The 20,570-nt window shown below is 36.6% G+C and overlaps 2 protein-coding genes and 1 non-coding gene across 3 annotated transcripts in view; 1 reads left to right on the forward strand and 2 right to left on the reverse strand.

Moving 5' to 3' along the window:
* LOC144968836 (uncharacterized) overlaps nucleotides 1-9,103 on the reverse strand; it is a 24,219-nt gene extending 15,116 nt beyond the window's left edge. Inside the window, exons 1-5 of the mRNA XM_078907559.1 lie at nucleotides 9,030-9,103; nucleotides 6,543-6,681; nucleotides 6,073-6,228; nucleotides 2,655-2,898; nucleotides 755-971 (exon numbers count right to left, since the gene is read on the reverse strand). Of these exons, the coding sequence (XP_078763685.1) occupies nucleotides 755-971; nucleotides 2,655-2,898; nucleotides 6,073-6,228; nucleotides 6,543-6,681; nucleotides 9,030-9,074 (801 nt within the window). The 5' untranslated portion in view covers nucleotides 9,075-9,103. The remainder of the gene's footprint in view (nucleotides 1-754; nucleotides 972-2,654; nucleotides 2,899-6,072; nucleotides 6,229-6,542; nucleotides 6,682-9,029) is intronic.
* Nucleotides 9,104-10,507: 1,404 nt separating this feature from the next.
* On the forward strand, nucleotides 10,508-19,218 carry LOC144968840 (elastase-like). Its single transcript, XM_078907580.1, has 2 exons — nucleotides 10,508-10,661; nucleotides 15,008-19,218. Exon 2 carries the CDS (start codon nucleotides 15,013-15,015, stop codon nucleotides 16,969-16,971), a length of 1,959 nt encoding a protein of 652 aa, XP_078763706.1. The 5' UTR covers nucleotides 10,508-10,661; nucleotides 15,008-15,012; the 3' UTR covers nucleotides 16,972-19,218.
* A 935-nt stretch (nucleotides 19,219-20,153) lies between these two features.
* On the reverse strand, nucleotides 20,154-20,235 carry Trnas-aga (transfer RNA serine (anticodon AGA)). The gene has a single exon. It is a non-coding gene; the product is annotated as a tRNA-Ser (tRNA).
* Nucleotides 20,236-20,570: the final 335 nt, after the last annotated feature.

Below are 20,570 nucleotides of genomic sequence, written 5' to 3' on the forward strand. Positions count from 1 at the left end.
AAGTGAAAGTAACTTTTTACAGTATCCTATTTCAACAATTATTAGCAAGGTTATGGTTTTTTTTCAATTTTGTCCAAAATTCAAAGTGAAAGACAAAAAAATGGCCTTTAATTTCCTAAATCCTTTAGTTCTTGAGACCATGTCAGACGATGATGACAAATTTTGTAGTGATTCCTGTGATGAATCGGATATTGAAGTTAATTTTGAAATGGAAGAGACATCGTTAGAGCCCGATGTTGATGAAAATAGTGATCCAGAACCAACCCCAGAGTGGTCAGACTCAGACATCCTAAACAATGTCAAACTAGAGGATTTTTCAGCATTTTCGGGCCAAACATATGTTTCTAAATGTTGATAAATTGTTCCTCTAACACAATTTAAAATACAAAAATCCCACTAATAGAGATGGCACAATGATTTTTTTTGTGATGTGTCGTAGGAAAATGCCAACACATTCGCATATATGTGGCAACATAATTTTGTCTTCCATATGTCTTTGCCGCATATTTCGTCTTTTTTATTAATTTTTTTTTTTTAATAAAACAGACAAAATATGTGGCAAAGGAGTCAAAATATGACAATTTGTTAGGCAATTGTACTCTTGTCTACCAATTGAGCTAAATTTAACTTTTATGTAAAAGTAAAACTCAAAAAGCGTATTTTTTAAACCCCATGACCATCCCTGGAACAAATATAAGTTTGTATTCTAATGAGAATGCCCTGTATAACTTATGAATAGCTTATCTAAACTAACCGTCATTCCAGACTTGTTGGTCTTCGTATCTGAAAACAGTCCACGTTTACACTGGTTTGATTGGATGGTGTAGTGAGCATTTGATTTGGACTTTTCCGAAGCTTTGAGGACTAATTGTGCAGTTCTTGACAATGATTCCTCATGCATATTATCACATCCATTATCTGAACTATTGCTCATCTGCAGAAGCCTTTGTTTCAACTGGTCTTCATCAATCCTTCAAAAATTACAAATAAATAACAAAGGTGCTAATTGAATCAAAATTACTGTCGCTTTTTAAATCTAAAACAATATGTGGAAAAGGGCTTATTACTAAAAATTCAATAATTAAATTCATCACTTAAAACACTGTGATGTCATTCTCTTCGAAACTGTCAACTTGTAAATTAAATGAATAAGATTAAAATTCACAATCCTGTTCATAATGTTATCAAAGGTCTCAAAGCCAGTAAGAAATACGAATATGTTATCCAAATAGAATGATAAAAAAAAGTAAAATGACTAGCTTGAAAATATCACAATAAAAAATATGTTATAGATAAGATAGAACTATGAAACCTTGTCACTACTTTTTTATTAAAGCTCCACAAAATAAAGGGAAAAGTAAAAGTGGCAAACTTTCTTACTGCACACTCAAATAGCTGATAAACGAATTGATGGACTAATTTTAATTATTTCAAATCAGAGATCACAGAAATGTTTTTTGTGCTGCTATGTGGACTTGTGGTATGGCAATCGCTTTCGGATCGGAAGGTCTTGGGTTCAAGCCTCGCTCAGCACATAGTTGAGTTCTTGGTAAAGACCCTTTATTCACATTCTCACCATGCTCCGGTGTAAAATGAGTACCTGGCGGTTAACAGTGTTGTCTTGTCAGGAAAAATTGTAATATCGCCTATCACGTGTCATGTCTTGTTCTACATGTTATGCGTAGCTATTGGTCACTGACCCTTTATAAAGCGCCTTGAGCATGTTCAGTGGATATTGCGCTTTATGAAAGCTTTTAATTTTTTTGTTTTGTTTTTTTTAATTTGCTTTTAGTGTTGAACAGTAATTTTGACACCATCGGGTCATATATACCTCTCTCTTTCTCCCTCTCTACCCCCCCCCCCCCCCCAAGATCTATAACACCCTATCCGCATGTGTATTTTGCATCAGGCTTCATCCACCTTCTGACAGCACCAACAGCAACACTATGTGTGTAAAAATGTTGCTGGCCAAGCAATAAGCTGTCTTGTAACATAGTCCAATGACATTGAGTGTGGTCAGTGACCGGGTATGTAACAATGATCAGAAAGATCTGGTCCCGGTGTAATGACCTCAGGAAATGAGATGTGACTGATCACCAAGCTAAAGACAGTGACAGATATTCTAAGAGTGCTATAACAAAAAGGATGCCTAACAGGTGGGTTGTACTTTATGAAAGGAAAATAGAGTTATATATGGTCTGCTAGAGGAACAAACAAAGCATTGTGGAGCACAATGATCAGTGCAAATCAGTTGAAATGCTCAATACAAGAGTTCACATTTATTTATCTTGCCCTTGACCAACTTCGTCTAAATGCCTTTTACACCTGAATGCCCCCTTTTTTCCTGTCTTCCAATCACTCGGCATTTAAGCGAGGGCCATCACAACTATATAGTCAAGTACTCATTTACACCTGACTTGGAGTGGGTTGGAGAGATGTTTGTAAAGTGCCATACTCAATTACATTAGAACCAGATGTTTCCAATTTTAACCAAATGTTTGCAATTTTCACCACCCATCCAATGACAGACAACGTTCGTTATAGCTGAACTTTGTGATATGAGATATTGTACATGTTGTTCAGTCAATAAAATCACATTACTGTAGAATAATTTTCATCTTATAAACATGACACCACATATATTCCCATCTTACCCTTTATTTTCTTTAGAATTTCCAAAGAAATGTCTTTTAATATCCATTACTTTATTTCCCTGAGGACTCTTCTTCTCGGAGGGACCTTTATCTTTAGTTCCATTTGTAGAATTTGAAGTTGCTTGAACAGAATTTCTAATTCTTATGAAAGATATGCCAAGCTGCATATCCTTTCTATAAGGTTGACGGCATATTACCTGAACACGATCCCATTTTTCAGGAACAACAGCATTTGAAAAATCCTCTGAAAAAAAAACATGTAATCTTGAAATAACAGAGGACCAATTTCTTTTCTAAATGTGCTGTATCACTAGTAAATTCACAAGTTTACAATTTAATTGTTGTTTAGACATTGTGACAAAAAAATTAAAATGGAATATAATAACAAATATGTCATTAAAATGCCTTAAAGAATATTTAAGTCTTCAGTCTTTTCTTGAGAATTGTACTACAAATCAACCCAAATGTGAAATTTAATACTTATTAGTATTAGATTATAAAGTCATGGTAACCAAAAACTTAGCAAAACGAATTCTATCAACTCCAACCCTCTTTAGTTAGGTTTATTTTAAAAGCGGTTTTGATATGATTTTATACAAAACAGGGTTCCTACAGCAATTCCATTTTCAAATTCAATGAGTTTTCAGGGTGATTTTTTTTTTTTTAATTCAATGATTACAACAACAAAGTATCCCTCTGACACATAAGTTTCTTTGCTAATGAGGACAACTCACTTATCTGTTGGTTCCACAGCAGTGTAAGGGCCTCAAGTTCATTTTTCTTCAACTTAGCTGAAGATATCACAATACATTTGATTGAACACAATAAATTTCACGGTATTCAAATACTCTGCTTTTGGTGTCATTTTGTCACCTATTTTTTTTCCTTCAAGATCTGAAATCTCATTCCAGAGTTTGACTCTCTTTACTTACAATACCTCTGACTCTGCAACTTCATTCGCTCTCTCCGGCTTCCTCTCTATAATCTTTTCAACCTTCCTTTCCTCGAAGAATTCGTCTGTAGGAAGCCCTTGAGGAACAAACGGGAGAAGAGCAGAGATGATGAAAGATCAACCATCTCTACCCCAACGTTCTCAATTACAAACAAATCCCTTATTCCCTGATTAACTACCAACTAATGCCCACCTCACATTGTCTCAGGTTGACCAGAAAGCCAACTTAAAATTTGGCTCACCTGAATTTCAGACACAACTCCAAAGAATTTCAATGCCAAAACAGGAATTTCTGCATACAAAATCTGAAGTTGACCAGAGAGTCAACTTAAAATTTGGTGGTTGTTGCAGAAGTAGTGGTAGGGATGGTAATGTGGTGGGTGTTGTCGTAGTGATGGTAAGGATGATGATGTGATGGATGTTGTAGCAGTGGTCATAGGGATGGTGATGTGGTGGTGGTTGTAACAGTGGTAATAGTGATGATGACGATGTGGTAGTGGTTGTTGTATTCATATTGGTAGTGGTGATTATGGTGCTGTGGTTGTAGTAGTGGTGGTACTAAAATATTGGATGTAGTATTGTTGATCTAGCAAAATTCAAGGAGTTTTCTCCTAAAATGATATTCAAGCTTTCAATGAGCTTTTCACAGTATTATCAAAATCAAGTTTTCAAGGAGTCTGCAGGAACCCTGATAAAAGATAAAATAAAACCTTCTACAGGCCTGTAAATGGTTGGCGAAAAAATTGTCGGAACTTTTTGAACACGAAAAAATAGACACAACAGGACAAAAATATGGACACAACACAGAAATGACACGTCAATTGACTAGTCAAATCATGTCACTTTCCCCTACTTATTTATAACAAGGTCCTTATTTTATGGTATAAAAAAAAAAATCCCAATTATTTGAGGTCCCAGGCATGGGTGAAAGTTCGCCGGAAAAATCCGGCATGGCCGGATTTTTATTTTTGAAAAAGAGGTCTCGCCGTTTTTTTTTTGTCTGGCCGGAAATTCGAAAATGAAAAAAAACCGGCAACTGTCGCCATTTATATTTAGTTTATAGTAGTTTATATAATTAACCGCACTTCTGTTTTTTCCTCTTATTGGTAGTTGCAGGATTTTTTTTTCTGAGCACCTGCCTTTGCAGGATTAATATCATTGAGTAACTTTCACCCATGGTCCCAGGTCTGAGTTAGTTGTAAAATGAAAGGAAGAGAACAATTCCTACCCTTTTGAAGGATGTGTATCTAGACGTCTAGTAGTGCTCGACACGGGAAGCTGCGTATCTTCGCTCCTGTTTGTGTTAAATGTTTGCGCTGATTCTTTTGTTTATTTGGATTAATTCTTATAGAAGAAGAAGAAGAAGAAGAAGAAGAAGAAGAAGAAGAAGAAGAAGAGAAGAAGAAGAAGAAGAAAGAAGAAGAAGAAGAAGAAGAAGAAGAAGAAGAAGAAGAAGAAGAAGAAGAAGAAGAAGAAGAAGAAGAGGAGGTGGTGCAGTGGTGTGAGAGCTTTCGAAGAAGAATATATATTTCATATATATTTCGAAGAAAAATAATTATTTCGCATTTTTTTTTTTTCCGGTTCACATCGGGACTGAACCAAAGAAATATAGAGACTGAAAAATAAGAACCGGAGATATGCATGTGTGTCGGTAGCAAAATAGAGAGAAACCTTCCGGTCCAGTTCGACACACTTCTGTGTGTGCGTTATTTACTGACTAGGTGTGTGTGTGTGTGAAGACGACTCGCGCGAACTTCGCGACCTCTCTCTCGTTGGCTGTGGCACAGTAGCCAAGCAGTGGATCCATAACGTCTAGCGGAGCGTGTAGGTGGCATGATAATATTATAGCTAACTGATAGACGGCATGTTTTGTCTTTGATGCGACAAATAAAAAGGTTTTTGGTTTGTTTTGTTTTTTAAGTCGGCATTTGAAACGGAATAAAATCTAATTTTTTCTAGGAACGAAATAAAAGTCTTTTATTTTCTTTTTTATTGGTTCTGTTCTTTGGCGTTACGAATTTTATTTTTACTATTATCTTTTATTTTATTTTTTTTAGCACTTATAGAGCAAAATCGTACTGTCGGAAACCCGACAACAGACGGAAGATTTACAAGCCTGCTTCTAGGACTGTATAACTAAGATCAGAACAGAACTAAGGGAACCCAAGGGCTCAATTAACGGAATACCCCCCCCACACCCCTTTTCATAATAAAGCGATCCACCCGTCTCACTCAGGTCGGAAGTAAAACCCTTCAGAGAAATAAAAGGGACTTGAAGAGGAGTGACAGCAGAAAGAAGAGTTAACAAGGCCTGACATAGATGAGTTGGCTAGCTTAAGAAAGCGACATTTGGAGAAATTTTGCCAGTGCTCTATACTTTATGTTTTTATAATGTGAAAATCAGAGTAAAGTTGATATCTTGAAAACTCAATTATAAAAGCTATAAAAGTAATGTTTTAACTGTACTTGACGTGAACATTTGAGTGTTGGTCGTCTTCCTTCCAAGCTGACAATCAATTGGAGACATCAAATTGACCATTGGTACAAGCGTTTGATATTCAGTTGTTTGTGGCCAGTCAGATCTTCCAACACGTATTTCAAGACTTGCACACCATAGGGTACCTGAAAAAAATTAAATGAAACAAGATTGTTAGTAATTTTTAAAAATAAAAAACAAATAATTTGATAATTATGTTGAATGAGGCTCTAAGATACAAAATGACCATAGTGATCATAATTATATAAACTTAAGGACTGTATTCAAAATAAGACACTGATGCAGTTATACTAAAATTTATAACACTACAATGTTGTTCTTCTCATAGAGTGAATGCCCTATTAATTAGAATGAATTTGAGTATCATATGGAAGACCGAAGGGCTAGAGCTTAGGTGGTAAGTAAGTAAGAGTATCATGTGGAAGAAATAAAAGTTTACCTATATCCATGAAGGAAAACTGAGTAGCTTCTTCTAGTTGAATGACAATTTCAAGTCTTCCATTTCTATCTTTCGGATGGCAAAGCCATTTCCTAGTTCCTCCACCAGTGATGAGGTTATTTGCTTTATGACAGTCATCCTGAAATAAGACATTTCTATTGTAAATATCCATATGAACTGTCTCTGTGCCTGATACATTCAAATCCCAATAAATGACCCAAGCCCCTTACAATGAAACACCAACAATCAGTCTTTATGAATGAATATGAAATATACTAATAATTGGCCAAAGAAAATTGCACTATTTTATGAAAGTTAAAATAAAGTGAAGATTTAATAATCTAAAAATTCATCAAGATCTCAGATATATATATAACAACGAAGTGGCAATTCGGACCCGAGTCTGAATTGCTTCTCGTGGCAATTCGGACTCCTGCCACAATGCGCCGGCGCAATCACAGGAAGTGTCGGAAGTGGAATCTGGGTCGAAAGTGAAGCATGGTAGGGTGGTGGGAAGGTGCCCGTTCTCAATTGTAAGTTGTCAGTCGGTAGGAGGGCGAGTGAGCGAGCAAGTCACGTTTTAGAACTCCCGAAGATGACTAACCTTCAAAAGCGGTGATCTATTATTCCCCTTTGTCTTACTTTTTCTTGGGTACTTTTTAAATGTAATTCTAGAACTTTTTACTATCCAATTTCTCCCTTTTTACTGGCGCTGATATGACCTATATGTGTTGCAAGCGACTTAAAAAAAAAAAACAAAATATTCGTGGTCTTTGGGAGATTACAATTGTAGTCGCTATTGTTAACGTTAACAATCAATTTGCCCTCGCATAGATAAAAGAGTGTCTTTGTGTTGGCAGATTTATTTGATTTGCCATGAGCATTTTGCAAAAGATACATGCATGACATATCTACATTATATATTTTGCCATTTGCCGCCGTGGAAAAAGTGGGGAGAAAGGAAATTAATATGACTTTGGGCTTTGAGCGTTTTATTTAAAAGGCAGTATGTTGATTCTTTTTAAATTAAAAAATGCTGTTTTATTTCTAAATATAAAAAGAGGCGATTCTCAGTGGCAAACCATGCAATAGAGCCTCGCCACTGGGGTAGGTGGAGAGTACCGTCTAATACTAATATTATTAGATAATACTGGACTAGGTGCCTATTAATAAAATAAGCACTGGTTGAATACAGAGAGAAAATTAATGATCAACTGGTAATAGGATTGGGGAGTAACCAGAGACTTCTCATAAGTAGACGATGGGGGTAACCATTAACATCTCCACTACCCACAAACGACTGAGGCGCTGGACACAAGGGAGAACATGGTGTTACGAGATCAAAGAGAAAAAGCTGCCGGCTCTTAGGTTGTGGAAATGGTTGTTGGGGGGGGGGGGGGGGGGAGTGTGATTATTCTGTTTTTAATAACTTAGGAGATACTCATGAGTGTGTGTGTGTGTGTGTGTTTACGAAGACCGAATTGTCACGGGAAGCACTTCAGACTCGGGGTCCGAATCGCCATGGGAAGCACTTCAGACTCGAGTCCGAATTGCCAAAGGAAGCAATTCAGACTCTGGTCCGAATAGCCTTTTTCCATATAACAATTGTTTAGCATCAATTCCAAAAATCTCATTTTATCCTAATTCTAGGGTATCCAAATGAAAAAACTGTTATGGTGATAAGAGTAAAAAGGGTAAGAAAAAAACAAGAAAGTAAATAAACCAGTGTGGAAATTAAACAGGACAACTATAATTCATACTATAAACCATAGAACACCCTTCACCCTTCACATGTCATAAAAAGAGAGAAAGAGACACACACACACAGAGAGAGAGAGAGAGAGAGAGAGAGAGAGAGAGAGAGAGAGGGATATGAAACATGAAACAGACAGATCATATCCGAACCCAACAACAACAAAAATAAAGTATAAAGACAACTGCAACTGCAATTGCAGGAAGAAGGACTGCCAGAAAGCGCCATAGTCACTGATAACACTATAGCACAATATATCGGCAGCACAGAACCCCCATTAAAAACAAGAAACAACAATCACAAAGCCTCCATAAAACATGAAAGCAAAGCAAAGAGCACTAAATTAGCAATACTATTGGCTATTGGGAACGGATAAAGTTTAAACGCTAGACTGGCTAGACCTACACCGATTATTATAACTATAACTTGGGAGATAGTAAAGCAAAGCAGCCCCTACAAATGCGGTGCTAGAAAATGAAACCTGTGCCTGAACAGAAACTGGAAATACTCTTATACAACCACAGAAACAACAACACCTTAAACAAAAGATCAGAACTAATGACATTGACTAATGACGCTGTGCAGTGCTGCAGACACTAATAAATTCAAGCTCAAAACCCAGAAGGATAAAAAAAAACCACCTCCACCCACCCTATTCTATTATTTAATATTATTATATGGTATATTAAAAGGGTTTTTCTTTTAGGGGAGGAGGGCAGCAACAAGAATCTTACTTGTGATGTAAACGATACAATGTATTTCAGTTTGACTGGCGCCATTTTATTCCAAGCGAAAGGGCGACGGGCGAGTGGCGAGGGATAGAGAGAAAAGGAAAGAAAATGGGATAAAAAAACGAATAATCCTATAGCTTGTACTTTGTTTTCTTCCTTAATAAATTATTCCTTATGAATTATCTATTATTATTATTATTATTATATTATTATTATTATTATTATTATTATTATTATTATTATTTTATTATTATTATTATTATTATTATTATTATTATTATTATTATTATTATTATTATTATTATTATTATTATTATTATTATTATTTTATTATTATTATTATTATTATTATATTATTATTATTATTATTATTATTATTATTATTATTATTATTTTATCATCATCATCATCATCATCATCATCATCATCATCATCATCATCATCATCATCATCATCATCATCATCATCATTATTATTATTATTATTATTATTATTATTATTATTATTATTATTATTATTATCAACGCTATCATTATTATTATTTAATCCTTGAAGTTACCGCTTTGCTTATCGAATATAATTGCAAATGTTGTGAATTTGTTTTGATGTTTTTTGTTTGTTTTTTTTTTTTTTTTGTTTTTTTTTTTTTTTAAAGATGATGCGTACTGAGGCGTTGGTGGCAGTAATAGTAGCGGTAGTAGTAGTAGTAGTAGTAGTAGTAGTAGTAGTAGTAGTAGTAGTAGTAGTAGTAGTAGTAGTAGTAGTAGTAGTAGTAGTAGTAGTAGTAGTAGTAGTAGTAGTAGTAGTAGTAGTAGTAGTAGTAGTAGTAGTAGTAGTAGTAGTAGTAATAGTTGTTGTTGTTGTTGTTTTATTACTAGTAGTATCAGAATGCTTTGATGTTAATGATGATGATGATGATGATGATGATGATGATGATGATGATGATGATGATGATGATGATGATGTATTAATTAGAAATCGGGATGAGGGTTTTTAATTGAAGACGAAAATTTGTTACTTCAAAGCTATAACAAGACTCAAAAATATATTAATAAAAACCACACTGTATTTACTTAAAATGAACTCCCAAAAGGCAATGTTTGATTTTACTTCATTCTAACATGATATCGTATCATTTTCACTAAACGGGCATGCAGTGACTGCAATGCGACATGGGCTAAAACGACTCAGATTAGAGTAAAATCGTACCCCACCAGTAGAAAAATTATAAACACGTTCCCCTCCCTCTCCCCCCCCCCCCCCCCCCCCCCACACACACAAACACACACCCCATTCCCATCTGTGTATATGTGTATGTATGTATGTATGTATGTATGTATGTATGTATGTATATGTGTGTGTGTGTGTGTATTCATTTGGACTTTAGGCGCTTAATGTCCTCGCCATTTAGATGCGATATGCAAGAGGAAATATTAATTTGCGAGGAGCAGCAATAAATCCATACCCTTCTTCGATTTTGTAGTCATTTGCAATTCATTAAATTAGCATTTAGGATGCACTGCATCGTCCAATGGTCGAGAGTGTGCAGTTTGGCACACAAAGCAAAAGATACCATTTATGTGTTGAGCAAGTTCCTGGATTGTTACACCTTAAAATTGTATGGCGTAATGTAAGGTAAGAAAGTTAATTTTGTTAGGGAGAAAAGCCATCCTCCTCCTCCTCCTCCTCCTCCTCCTCCTCCTCCTCCTCCTCCTCCTCCTCCTCCTCCTCCTCCTCCTCCCCCCTCCTCCTCCTCCTCCTCCTCCTTACTCTCTTTCATCTTTTCATCTTATAATCATTATCATTATCATGAATATCTATCATCATCATCATATCATCATCATCGTCATCATTATCATCATCATCATCATCATCATCATCATCATCATCATCATCTTCATCAACATCATCATCATTTGTTACTTTCATCATCTTGGCCACCCTCCCCACTGCTAAAACAAACGTAGTCCTTCAGAGCTATGAGGCCCATGGAGCCGAAGTTCCCGGTTTCTATAGCAAAGTACTTTCCGCCAGATCTAACAGACCCAGCTACGCAATCACTACTGGATGGACAGGGGGCAGAAAAAAATCTCGACTGCACCCGAAATCGATCTCGGTCCCTTTGCGTGTGAAGCGAGTGCTCTACCAACTGAACTATCGGGACCCCCGCTACTAAAACAACAGTTACCATAAATGTTTTTCATATTTTTTTATGTTGACCGAAGACATTAGTTATTTTGTTTCTAACAATAGTTCTGTATCTGTATCTGTATCTGTATGGTTGGCGCTGAAGAAACCAATGGTCTGGTTGTATTTCAGCGGCGTCCTCATTGGACGTGGGCCCATGTCAGTCGGGCCTTGAAATCGTTTCGGTGTGGTGCCATGATGACCAGTTCATCCAGCCCATTCCACTCCGAGATAGTTCTAATGAAGAAAGAATTTTTGTAGTTTAATCTGGTCGTAAAACCCAACGGAAACAAAATCCGCAAATACCAATGACCTGTGCTACAACGACTCAGATTTCATTGAGGCCCAAGGTGAAATTGATAATATTATGACATCTTGTCGGATTTGAGTAAAATCGTACCCCACCAGTAGAACAGTTATAACACCCCCCCCCCCCCCCCTAATCTCACCGTAGTCAAGTGTAAAATGAGTACCGGGCCGTGAACAGCGTTGTCTTTGTCCGAAAATAATGTAATATCGCCTATCAGGCGTCTTGTTCCGTCCTAAATGTTAAGTGTTGCTGTTGGCCAGGGACCTCTTGTAAAGCGCTTTGAGCACGTTAAGTGGATATTACGTTATATAAAAGCTCACTTTAAAAAAAAAATATGTAGACGTCTAGGCCTATTTGAATAGAAAAAGCAATGCTTCAAAACGAAGAACATGCGTCAGGTTTCTATAACTTGCTTCAAGTCCACCTATCGTAGTGAAATTGATAATATTATGACATCTTGTCGGATTTGAGTAAAATCGTACCCCACCAGTAGAACAGTTATAACACCCCCCCCCCCCCCTAATCTCACCGTAGTCAAGTGTAAAATGAGTACCGGGCCGTGAACAGCGTTGTCTTTGTCCGAAAATAATGTAATATCGCCTATCAGGCGTCTTGTTCCGTCCTAAATGTTAAGTGTTGCTGTTGGCCAGGGACCTCTTGTAAAGCGCTTTGAGCACGTTAAGTGGATATTACGTTATATAAAAGCTCACTTTAAAAAAAAAATATGTAGACGTCTAGGCCTATTTGAATAGAAAAAGCAATGCTTCAAAACGAAGAACATGCGTCAGGTTTCTATAACTTGCTTCAAGTCCATGAACTCAGTTTGGGAAATATATATCATGTCCCAATATAGTTCAAATTTTGAAAAATAATCTTGAAAAACGAAAGTAAAGTAGAAACACAGAAACAAGATGCATGATATAACAAATATCATAGAAATTATAGATGTCCAAAATGTTTATATGAAATAATTCCATATTCGATGTGTTTTACAATGATTCATTTATTCCACCAGAAAGCCATAGCCTTTATCCAGCCGTTACCTAAAAAAGTGTAATGGTCGTCGTAAGGCTGACACCTATAAAAAAAATCCGAATGTATTTGGCCGTAGCGTAATAAAGCGGATTTCCTATAGCCTACTCTGTTCGGCCGTACCGTATTTCAGCGTAATTTTTCCCTATTTTTATCTATAAATGCACATATTATTGTTACGGTCTGGATGCACTGCAGCATGGACTCCTTGCAATTTATTACGGTACGGCTGGACTACCGGTGGTCAGCAAATTACGATTTATTACGGACTGGCCACTAGTGCCGCGCTGAGGACCGGACCGAGGACCGGTCCCACGGTCTTTTAGCTGTGAACCGTGGTCCAGTCCCAAAGAGGAAGACCGCCGGCGGTCCTCACTTCTTATCACCTCTCAACGGTCTCGCGCCATACTACTTCCCCAGCGATTCGTTGCCTCGGTCCTTTGCCTATCTTCCACCAATCACCACCCATCCCACTTAATTAATCGCACCCACCCCCCTTTGCCAAACACTAAACGACACAGACGACCATAGAGGCAGACGACCACCTCCCTCCACTCCGCAAACCGCCCTTTCGTGTGTGAGATGGGGGGAACAGGAGGCGCACGCCTTGGACGATTCCATTATACGGGGTAAATTTCAAAATTTACTACACCATAATGATCGCAATGACAATGATCTATGATGAAGGCATGACCCTCTTCTCTAATGGGTTATTGTTTGAAATGTATGTGACTACTAAAGATGTGTGTGTGTGTGTGTGTGTGTGTGTGTGTGTGTGTCGAACCTAGCAAGTTGCAAGTCTGATTTTTTGTTTTCTTTTGTCCATCTCTTGTCGCCACTCCTTTCTATCGCATTGTTGTCATTTAAAATAATACAATAATATTAAAATTTCGTTTGGTGTTTTAACTAATCAAGTAATATGAGTTTCATTAGTTTCTTCCGTCCAAAAAAAACCAGTTATAACGTCTGTATTTTTAAAAGGTCCAATAGAATATTTGGGGACCCCGATAGCTCAGTTGATAGAGCACTCTCTTTATACGCAAAGGGCCAGAGATCGATCCCGGGTGCAGTCGATTTTTTTCTGAATCCCTGTCTACTCAGCAATGAATGGGTAGCTGAGTTTGTTAGATCTGGCGAAAAGTCACCATCGACCCCTCTTATCACCTCATCCACCCCCTCTTATTATAACTTCACGTCTCTCTCTTACTCTTCAATGCTCGCTGCCCTCTAATGTGTGTGTGTGTGTGGGGGGGGGGGGGGTAGGAGTTGCGTGTGTGTATCAACGCCACGAACAACTCGATCAACGCCTTGGGCGATGCCATTATCTCCGTTAATGGGGATAAATTTCAAATTTTATTAAATTATCGAAGTAACAATGAAGTACGGTGAGCAAATAAAGAAGGCATCACCCCTCTTCTCTAATTAGGTTACAATTTGAAATGAGTGTGACTACTCCGTGTGTTTTACTCCTGTAGGCCACGGTTTTCATCGTGTAGCGGTCTTTAACGGTTCAAGAATGAACGGACCGGTCTAGAGACCGGTCCTTGCGGTCTTCATTTCCCAAGGACCGTAGGACCGTGGTCCTTAAGCTTGCCAAGGACCGCCCCGCACTACTGGCCACTATGGTTGTATCTCACCAACAGTCATTTCCTTTTCAAAGTTTGACGATCCTGGAAACATTTACAAATGGATTGTCCTCATTATAAAGACACACAATCAGCGATTGTCATTAGTGATGATTCCGTTTGAAAAGTACAAGATAGAAAATGATAAAATCTAAGTATAAAAATGCTTGCTTTAAAATGCAACAGGGAATGTGACAAAAGTTCGTTTTATGACGTTTAGCCACAAATATACTCCAACTCCAATGATAAGCTTTTTGGAAAAAAAAAAGACAAAAATATTTTTTTTTTTCGGTTTCTATTAGTTAAATACATCTATATATTCTATAAAAAATAAGGTTTGGGGATCAACATTGTTCCGTTCCGCCAATACTAAATATTTATCATCGAGCACAGAATTATATGGAAACAAATTTTCATTTAATCTCAATTGCCTTTTAGGGGTCTTTTTGCACTGTCGCTTTTACAATTTCCGTCAATGATATATAGGTATTCATTCACACCTGAGTTGAACGGATAAATGTATATAAAGTGCCTTTCCAAAAGACACAGCGTCGGATTTAGTATTTTTTAGACCATTGTCACTCATCTATTTTACGCCATATTGACAATATGCTCCAATAGAGTTGCGTTTCCCCTTATAAATTGACAATGACCTTTCTTCGTTTCCATGTGAAGTTAAAAGATTCGTAGGGATTTTTATTTTGCTCTTATTTCTTCCTTATTTTATCAGGCTATGTCTCTGATTAATCAAGAATAAGCCACTTATGGTGGAAAGACGCAGCATCAGACTTGACATTAACAATAGTGTTTTAATTATTCTCTTTCAGGCACAATGTCAAAGTGGATCATCTTGCCCCTCATCTTCTTCTCAACCGTTATTTACCAAACAAATGGACGACTCACAGAGATAACCACAGAACGATTTCCTATTCTTGCCCACAAACTCCACAATGCAAATATCGATCTCAAAGCCATTTCTAAAAGAGCGCTACTGGGACCACGAAGCGAGTTCCGATTCAAAAATGGAGATTTTCACCAAACAGCCAAGGGAAGTCAGCGAGTAAGACTAGTCCAGACCTATGCCGGTTACGAAGTTTATGGTCCAACGGCTGTGGCCGAGTTAAACATTAAAGGACATTTCACAGGCCATTTGTACGGAGAAGTAGCAAGAAATTTGCATAAGGACATTCCTAACCCAGAGGCATGTAACAGGAATGTCAAGCTTTTATTAAATAGAGCAATACGTTTAAAGAAACTGAGCCCAAGAGATCCAAATATTGACAAAAGAGATGGACGAAGAGTAATCTATGCAGACTCAAAGAAGCACATCGCTAAAATTGTTTACATTGTTGAGTACTTTTATAAAGGAAACAACTACGTTACATTTCCTGTTCACTTTATAGATGCATGTTCAAATTCGATTATGTTCTCCTTCGATAAAATTCGAAATTTTTCCCTTCCAGAAACACAAGCTAGATTAAAAATCTTGGAAAAAGAAATGACAAGTAATGGTTCTCTGAAGTTTAGGACGCAGAGACCAGGAATGAAAGCGGGAATACCATGTCTCCCCTCTGTGGCGGGAAGAGGTGGAAATCTCAATACAGGTCAGATCTTTTACAATACAGAGCCATATTGTCTGCCAGTGAAGAAGAGTGGATTTACTTGTACCATGGAGGGAACTTTTATAAATGTAATAGATAATCTGAACACCGAGGATATGAACAAAAAAACTCCAGTAAGCTTTGATTGCACAGTCGGATACAGTGACGCAGTAAACGGAGCATGGGGCGTTGCTAATGACGCTTTATTCTACGGCGAAATGTCTGGCCAATTTTTTGTGGAAATTTTCAACAAAAGAGCTTTGCCTTACAAACCACGTCTAGTAGTTCATTATGGACGGAACTATGAAAACGCTTTTTGGACTGGTACAGATATGTTTTTTGGTGACGGCAAAACCACTTTCTACCCATTAGTTTACATAGACATAACGGCACACGAACTTGCTCATGGAATCACAACCAGGAACAGCGATTTGATTTATAGGGGAATGCCCGGTGGTATAAATGAAGCATTTTCGGACATTTCTGCTATTGCGACTTATTTCTATATGATGGGCAATCCAATTTGGAACATAGGAGCTGCTGTGATGAAATCTGGAGACAGGGCATTGAGATACATGGACGATCCCCGAAAAGATGGAAAATCCATCAAAAATGCCTGGCGATTCCGCCCATTGATGGACGTTCATCACAGCAGCGGCGTATTCAACCACGCATTTTATCACATGGTACACTCATACAAAATAAACATCTATGTAGCATATGCAGCTTTTTTGAATTCCAACAGACTCCTTTGGGGCAAGTTTACAAGGTTCAGAAAAGGAGCATGTAACGTAGTTCAAGCGGGATACGACACGGGCTCTGACTACCAGTCAATGAGGAATGCATTCGGAAAATCGTGGATTTTTCTGTTTATTTGCCGCTACCAAGCATTGAAAACCACATTATTTCCTGGAGAAACCAGAGACAACATTCTAGTAAGTCGCGACCGGTCTCCCATTCTGGAGATTGATATGAATCATTGGCCTGGGTATGGTCTAGAGGCAAGCACGGACGCTTTGCCCGGATCTGGACCTATCAGAATTGCACTCGCAACAGATGCTGATGTTGTTGACGTCATTGCTAAGGGAGAAAATAAAATTCTATTTCCAGGAAACCACACAAAAGTGCATGTCAAACTCATGTCTGATCACGAAAAAGACATTAAAGTAACACTCAAAGTCCTGGGTTAACCTCAGAAAATGACTAACCTCAAACTTCACCGTGGAAAGACAGATTGTAATAAAAAATGTTTGATTTTAAGGTGTTGAAAGAAGAGCTTATTTTCACACCAATAAATTATGTCATTGTGGTATTGCTGGAAGTGAAAGATACTCAACAGCCACTGTTAAGGCCAAAATTCACACAAAGCTTCATCCATCCCTTTAGGTAACAGGTTCCATCGCGTAGCGTAAATTGAACAGTAATAACATTACCACCTCATTCCACATGATAAATCCCTATGTAAAATACAAAACACCACAAGCTCCTGTCTAGTATTTACTCCATGTATTGTTATCGACGTGTACTAATAAGTACACGTCGGGTGGTAGTGATCAATTGATACGAATCTCTATAGGTCTACGGTTAACTAAGTGTTATTTGTACCAAATAAAGTTCCTATTATTTTCAACAATAGACTTCAAGATTTGTAAAAAAAAAAATTATTTTAATTGGAGCACTTTTGCCGGAATTATACATGATGGTTTCAAAAGCGTGGCGGTCATCGGATAATCCAGAAGGTAGCTTTTTTTTAGGATGTTTGTTTTATTCTGATGTTGTTTGATTGTTTGTTTGTTTATTTGTTTGTTATTTTGTTTTTGTTTGTTTTTCTTTTGTTTTTGTTTTTTTTTTCTTTTTTTTTCATGAATTGTTTTGTAGTTTATATGACATGGAAAAATCTTGAAAACCGGAGAATTAATCAGAATTGTAACTCTATCCTGGTGTATGACACAGGAATAGAGAGAAGCAATTCATTGCACTGTCATGTACAAATTAATGATTTTCAATTTCAAACTCCTGACACAAAGTTGTCATAAATCCTCCCATAAATCTAGTTTTATCTTCTTTTTTTTTCATGTACAGATACACCTACTACCATATTTAATACAGATTCTCTTGCATTCTTGTGTACTTCTATTTTTTCATTTGTTGTCAATTTGTTAGTTTCTTTTGAGGGGTTTTTTTTGTTTTGTTTTTGTTTTATTTTTGTTTTTTCTTGTTTTAACGGATGTTTTAAAACATTTCTAAAAAGTACACTTTAGTGAGGTTTTTTATGTTTCGTTTTAGCAAATAAATACGGAATGGAATTTTCTTTCTTTCATGCATTGTTCTTTTTCCAAGTCTGTTTACCGTTAATTAACTCAAATAACTTTTTCATATTTCTCTTGTATATTTTTTTTTGTTCAGATTTTGACTGATGTGGATTATGTATGAATTATTTCAATCTCTTTAAGAAGTATAAAGCCTGGCAATTCCTTGAATGAAATCCAATTTTCCTTTCCTTTTTAGTTGTTAATTTGTTTATGAAAACTATTATCTGCAAAAATTGTTAATCATTTTCTTGTTTAAGGTGGTTGAATAGACACATCGAGAAAGGGAATATAACCACGTTCCTCGGACAGTCGTCATAATGTAAACAATAGCAGTAATCGATTGGTAAACATAGCGAATTACGCATGTTTAATTACCGACGGTATGTGTCTAAGTAAAATACGCACTGTTCTACCGCTTGATCACTAGAACTAACACAGAAAACTATGTGTTAGACGTTAATAATTTGATCGAGAAAATCGTGTGATTACTAGTTACTCATTTGCTATAAAAGCAATAACAAAGAGCAGAGGGAGGCCGATTTCATTCACATTATTGTTTATACATAACCAGGTATTCTTGTCCTAGCACGTGAGAAGGTGTGTCACAAATTTCATGCTTTGATTGGTCAAAAATCTACTGGTTAATTCATAAGACCTTACAAATTATTTACTTTAAAAAAAATAAAACTTTGTATTTCTTTTAAGAGGTACTTTTTCATTAGAAAATATTAGCTGTCATTCCCAGTCGTAATTATGATGTACTTTGTCGAAAGATGTTTACAACATTTGAGATGAAACAGTTTCGGGGCTGATGCACAGAGAATCAGAGACTGGGGATAAATCAGTAGTCAAGAAGAGTTGATTTTACTTTGTTGTGAACGATTTGCTTTCTCTCATTTTCCTTTTTGTTCTATATAGCACAATAAAATGCATAACATTTTCAGAAAATGATGTATTTTTACAATATTTAACGTCATTAGTAGCAATAGGTTAACTGTTTAGTGATGATTTTTCACGTGTTATTTTTTCCCCTCATGATTTAGATCACATTTGAATTGTATATTGTTTCTGAATACAAAGAAGTGGAAACTAACCATGATTAAAATCTTCGATTCTCTCATCCTATATTTTTATTGTTGATTTCGTTTTGTTAGCTTTTTATTTTTAAAAAAAAAAAGGGGGGGGGGGGCATTTTATATGTGTGTTTTTTTGTTTTTTTTTAAATTTTTACTTGAGCCTCGAACAAGGACCTCTCAACTCTCAAGTACATTGGTAGTTTACGCTGGCTTAGAAACATGAATTCGTTGTCGGGTGTACCCTCTTGAATGGTGAGTTGCATACGAATTCTTGAAATGCCTTAACTGATATAAAGGTCTACTTTTCCTTTTTGAAGTTATCCTTATTGTTGAAAGTATAAAAATAAATCAGATCACAACACCGTGTATTCATTTGCCATTCAGCCATCCTATTGTGCTTTTATTATTAAAAATTTTATTTATATACAGTACTTTTTTGTCATAGGACTTTCTGCCCACTTAGTTTGATTTAGAACATGGAGCACATATTAGCAGGTCTGGCAACCGAACGCCAATAAGGGCTTGATTTAACATGTTGTAATGGACAATAGTTTGTGTTGGTTTGAGAGAATTTCCATTACAACAAAGAGTCCATAACACGGGTTATCAGCCTTGCAAACTCTACAACGCTCAAATTATTGTTACCTCCCATATCCTGCCACACAACGAGGACTAACTTTGATTCCCAATTGAAACACTATCAAACCAACACAAAGTGGTCTCCATTACAATTTTAGACAAGCTCAAAATTAAAATTTATTCTGATGATTAAATGTGTAAAGGAAATATAGTACTCGTATAATCAAACCATCGTATTTTAAAATTGATAACTCACCACAAAATATGGGTCTAAATTATTATGTCGTCATTGTAATGGGAAATTGATAGTTTGTGCTGGTTTTAAATTTTCCATTACAACAGAATATCACCAATTTCACTCATTTGGAAAAACGAAAAAATAAATTTAATAATAAAAAAAAAGAACGTTGTCGGCAGGATTCGAACCTGCGCGGGAAAATCCCAATGGATTTCTAGTCCATCGCCTTAACCACTCGGCCACGACAACCACATACTAGATGAGTTTATTAAACTTAATGTTTCGGATAATCACAGCTGCTGATAACATAATTTGACCTTAATCAGATTTGAATTGGTTTATCGATTGCGGTGGAGTTCATGTGTGAATGTAAGTTATAAAGTGAATCTCTTATGTAGCCGATAAAGTGATGTTGGCGGCTCAACGATGATTTGCCTCATAATGAAATCAAATGATGTGTGTGGGCAGCGACTGGGTTGTTTACAATGATGAATCCTTGAGAAATACACTTCACAAATTTCACCCTACTTGTCTTAGCCTACAGGTAGGTGCTCGTACACACTACAAAACAAACAAACAAAAAA

The sequence above is a fragment of the Berghia stephanieae genome, chromosome 3 (assembly GCF_034508935.2).
Source record: "Berghia stephanieae isolate SIO BIC M18660-M18661 chromosome 3, UCSD_Bste_1.3, whole genome shotgun sequence".
NCBI lineage: Eukaryota > Metazoa > Mollusca > Gastropoda > Nudibranchia > Aeolidiidae > Berghia > Berghia stephanieae.

Coding starts and splice junctions, on each gene's coding strand:
- LOC144968840 (XM_078907580.1), top strand. CDS start 15,013: ATGTCAAAGTGGATCATCTTGCCCCTCATCTTCTTCTCAACCGTTATT.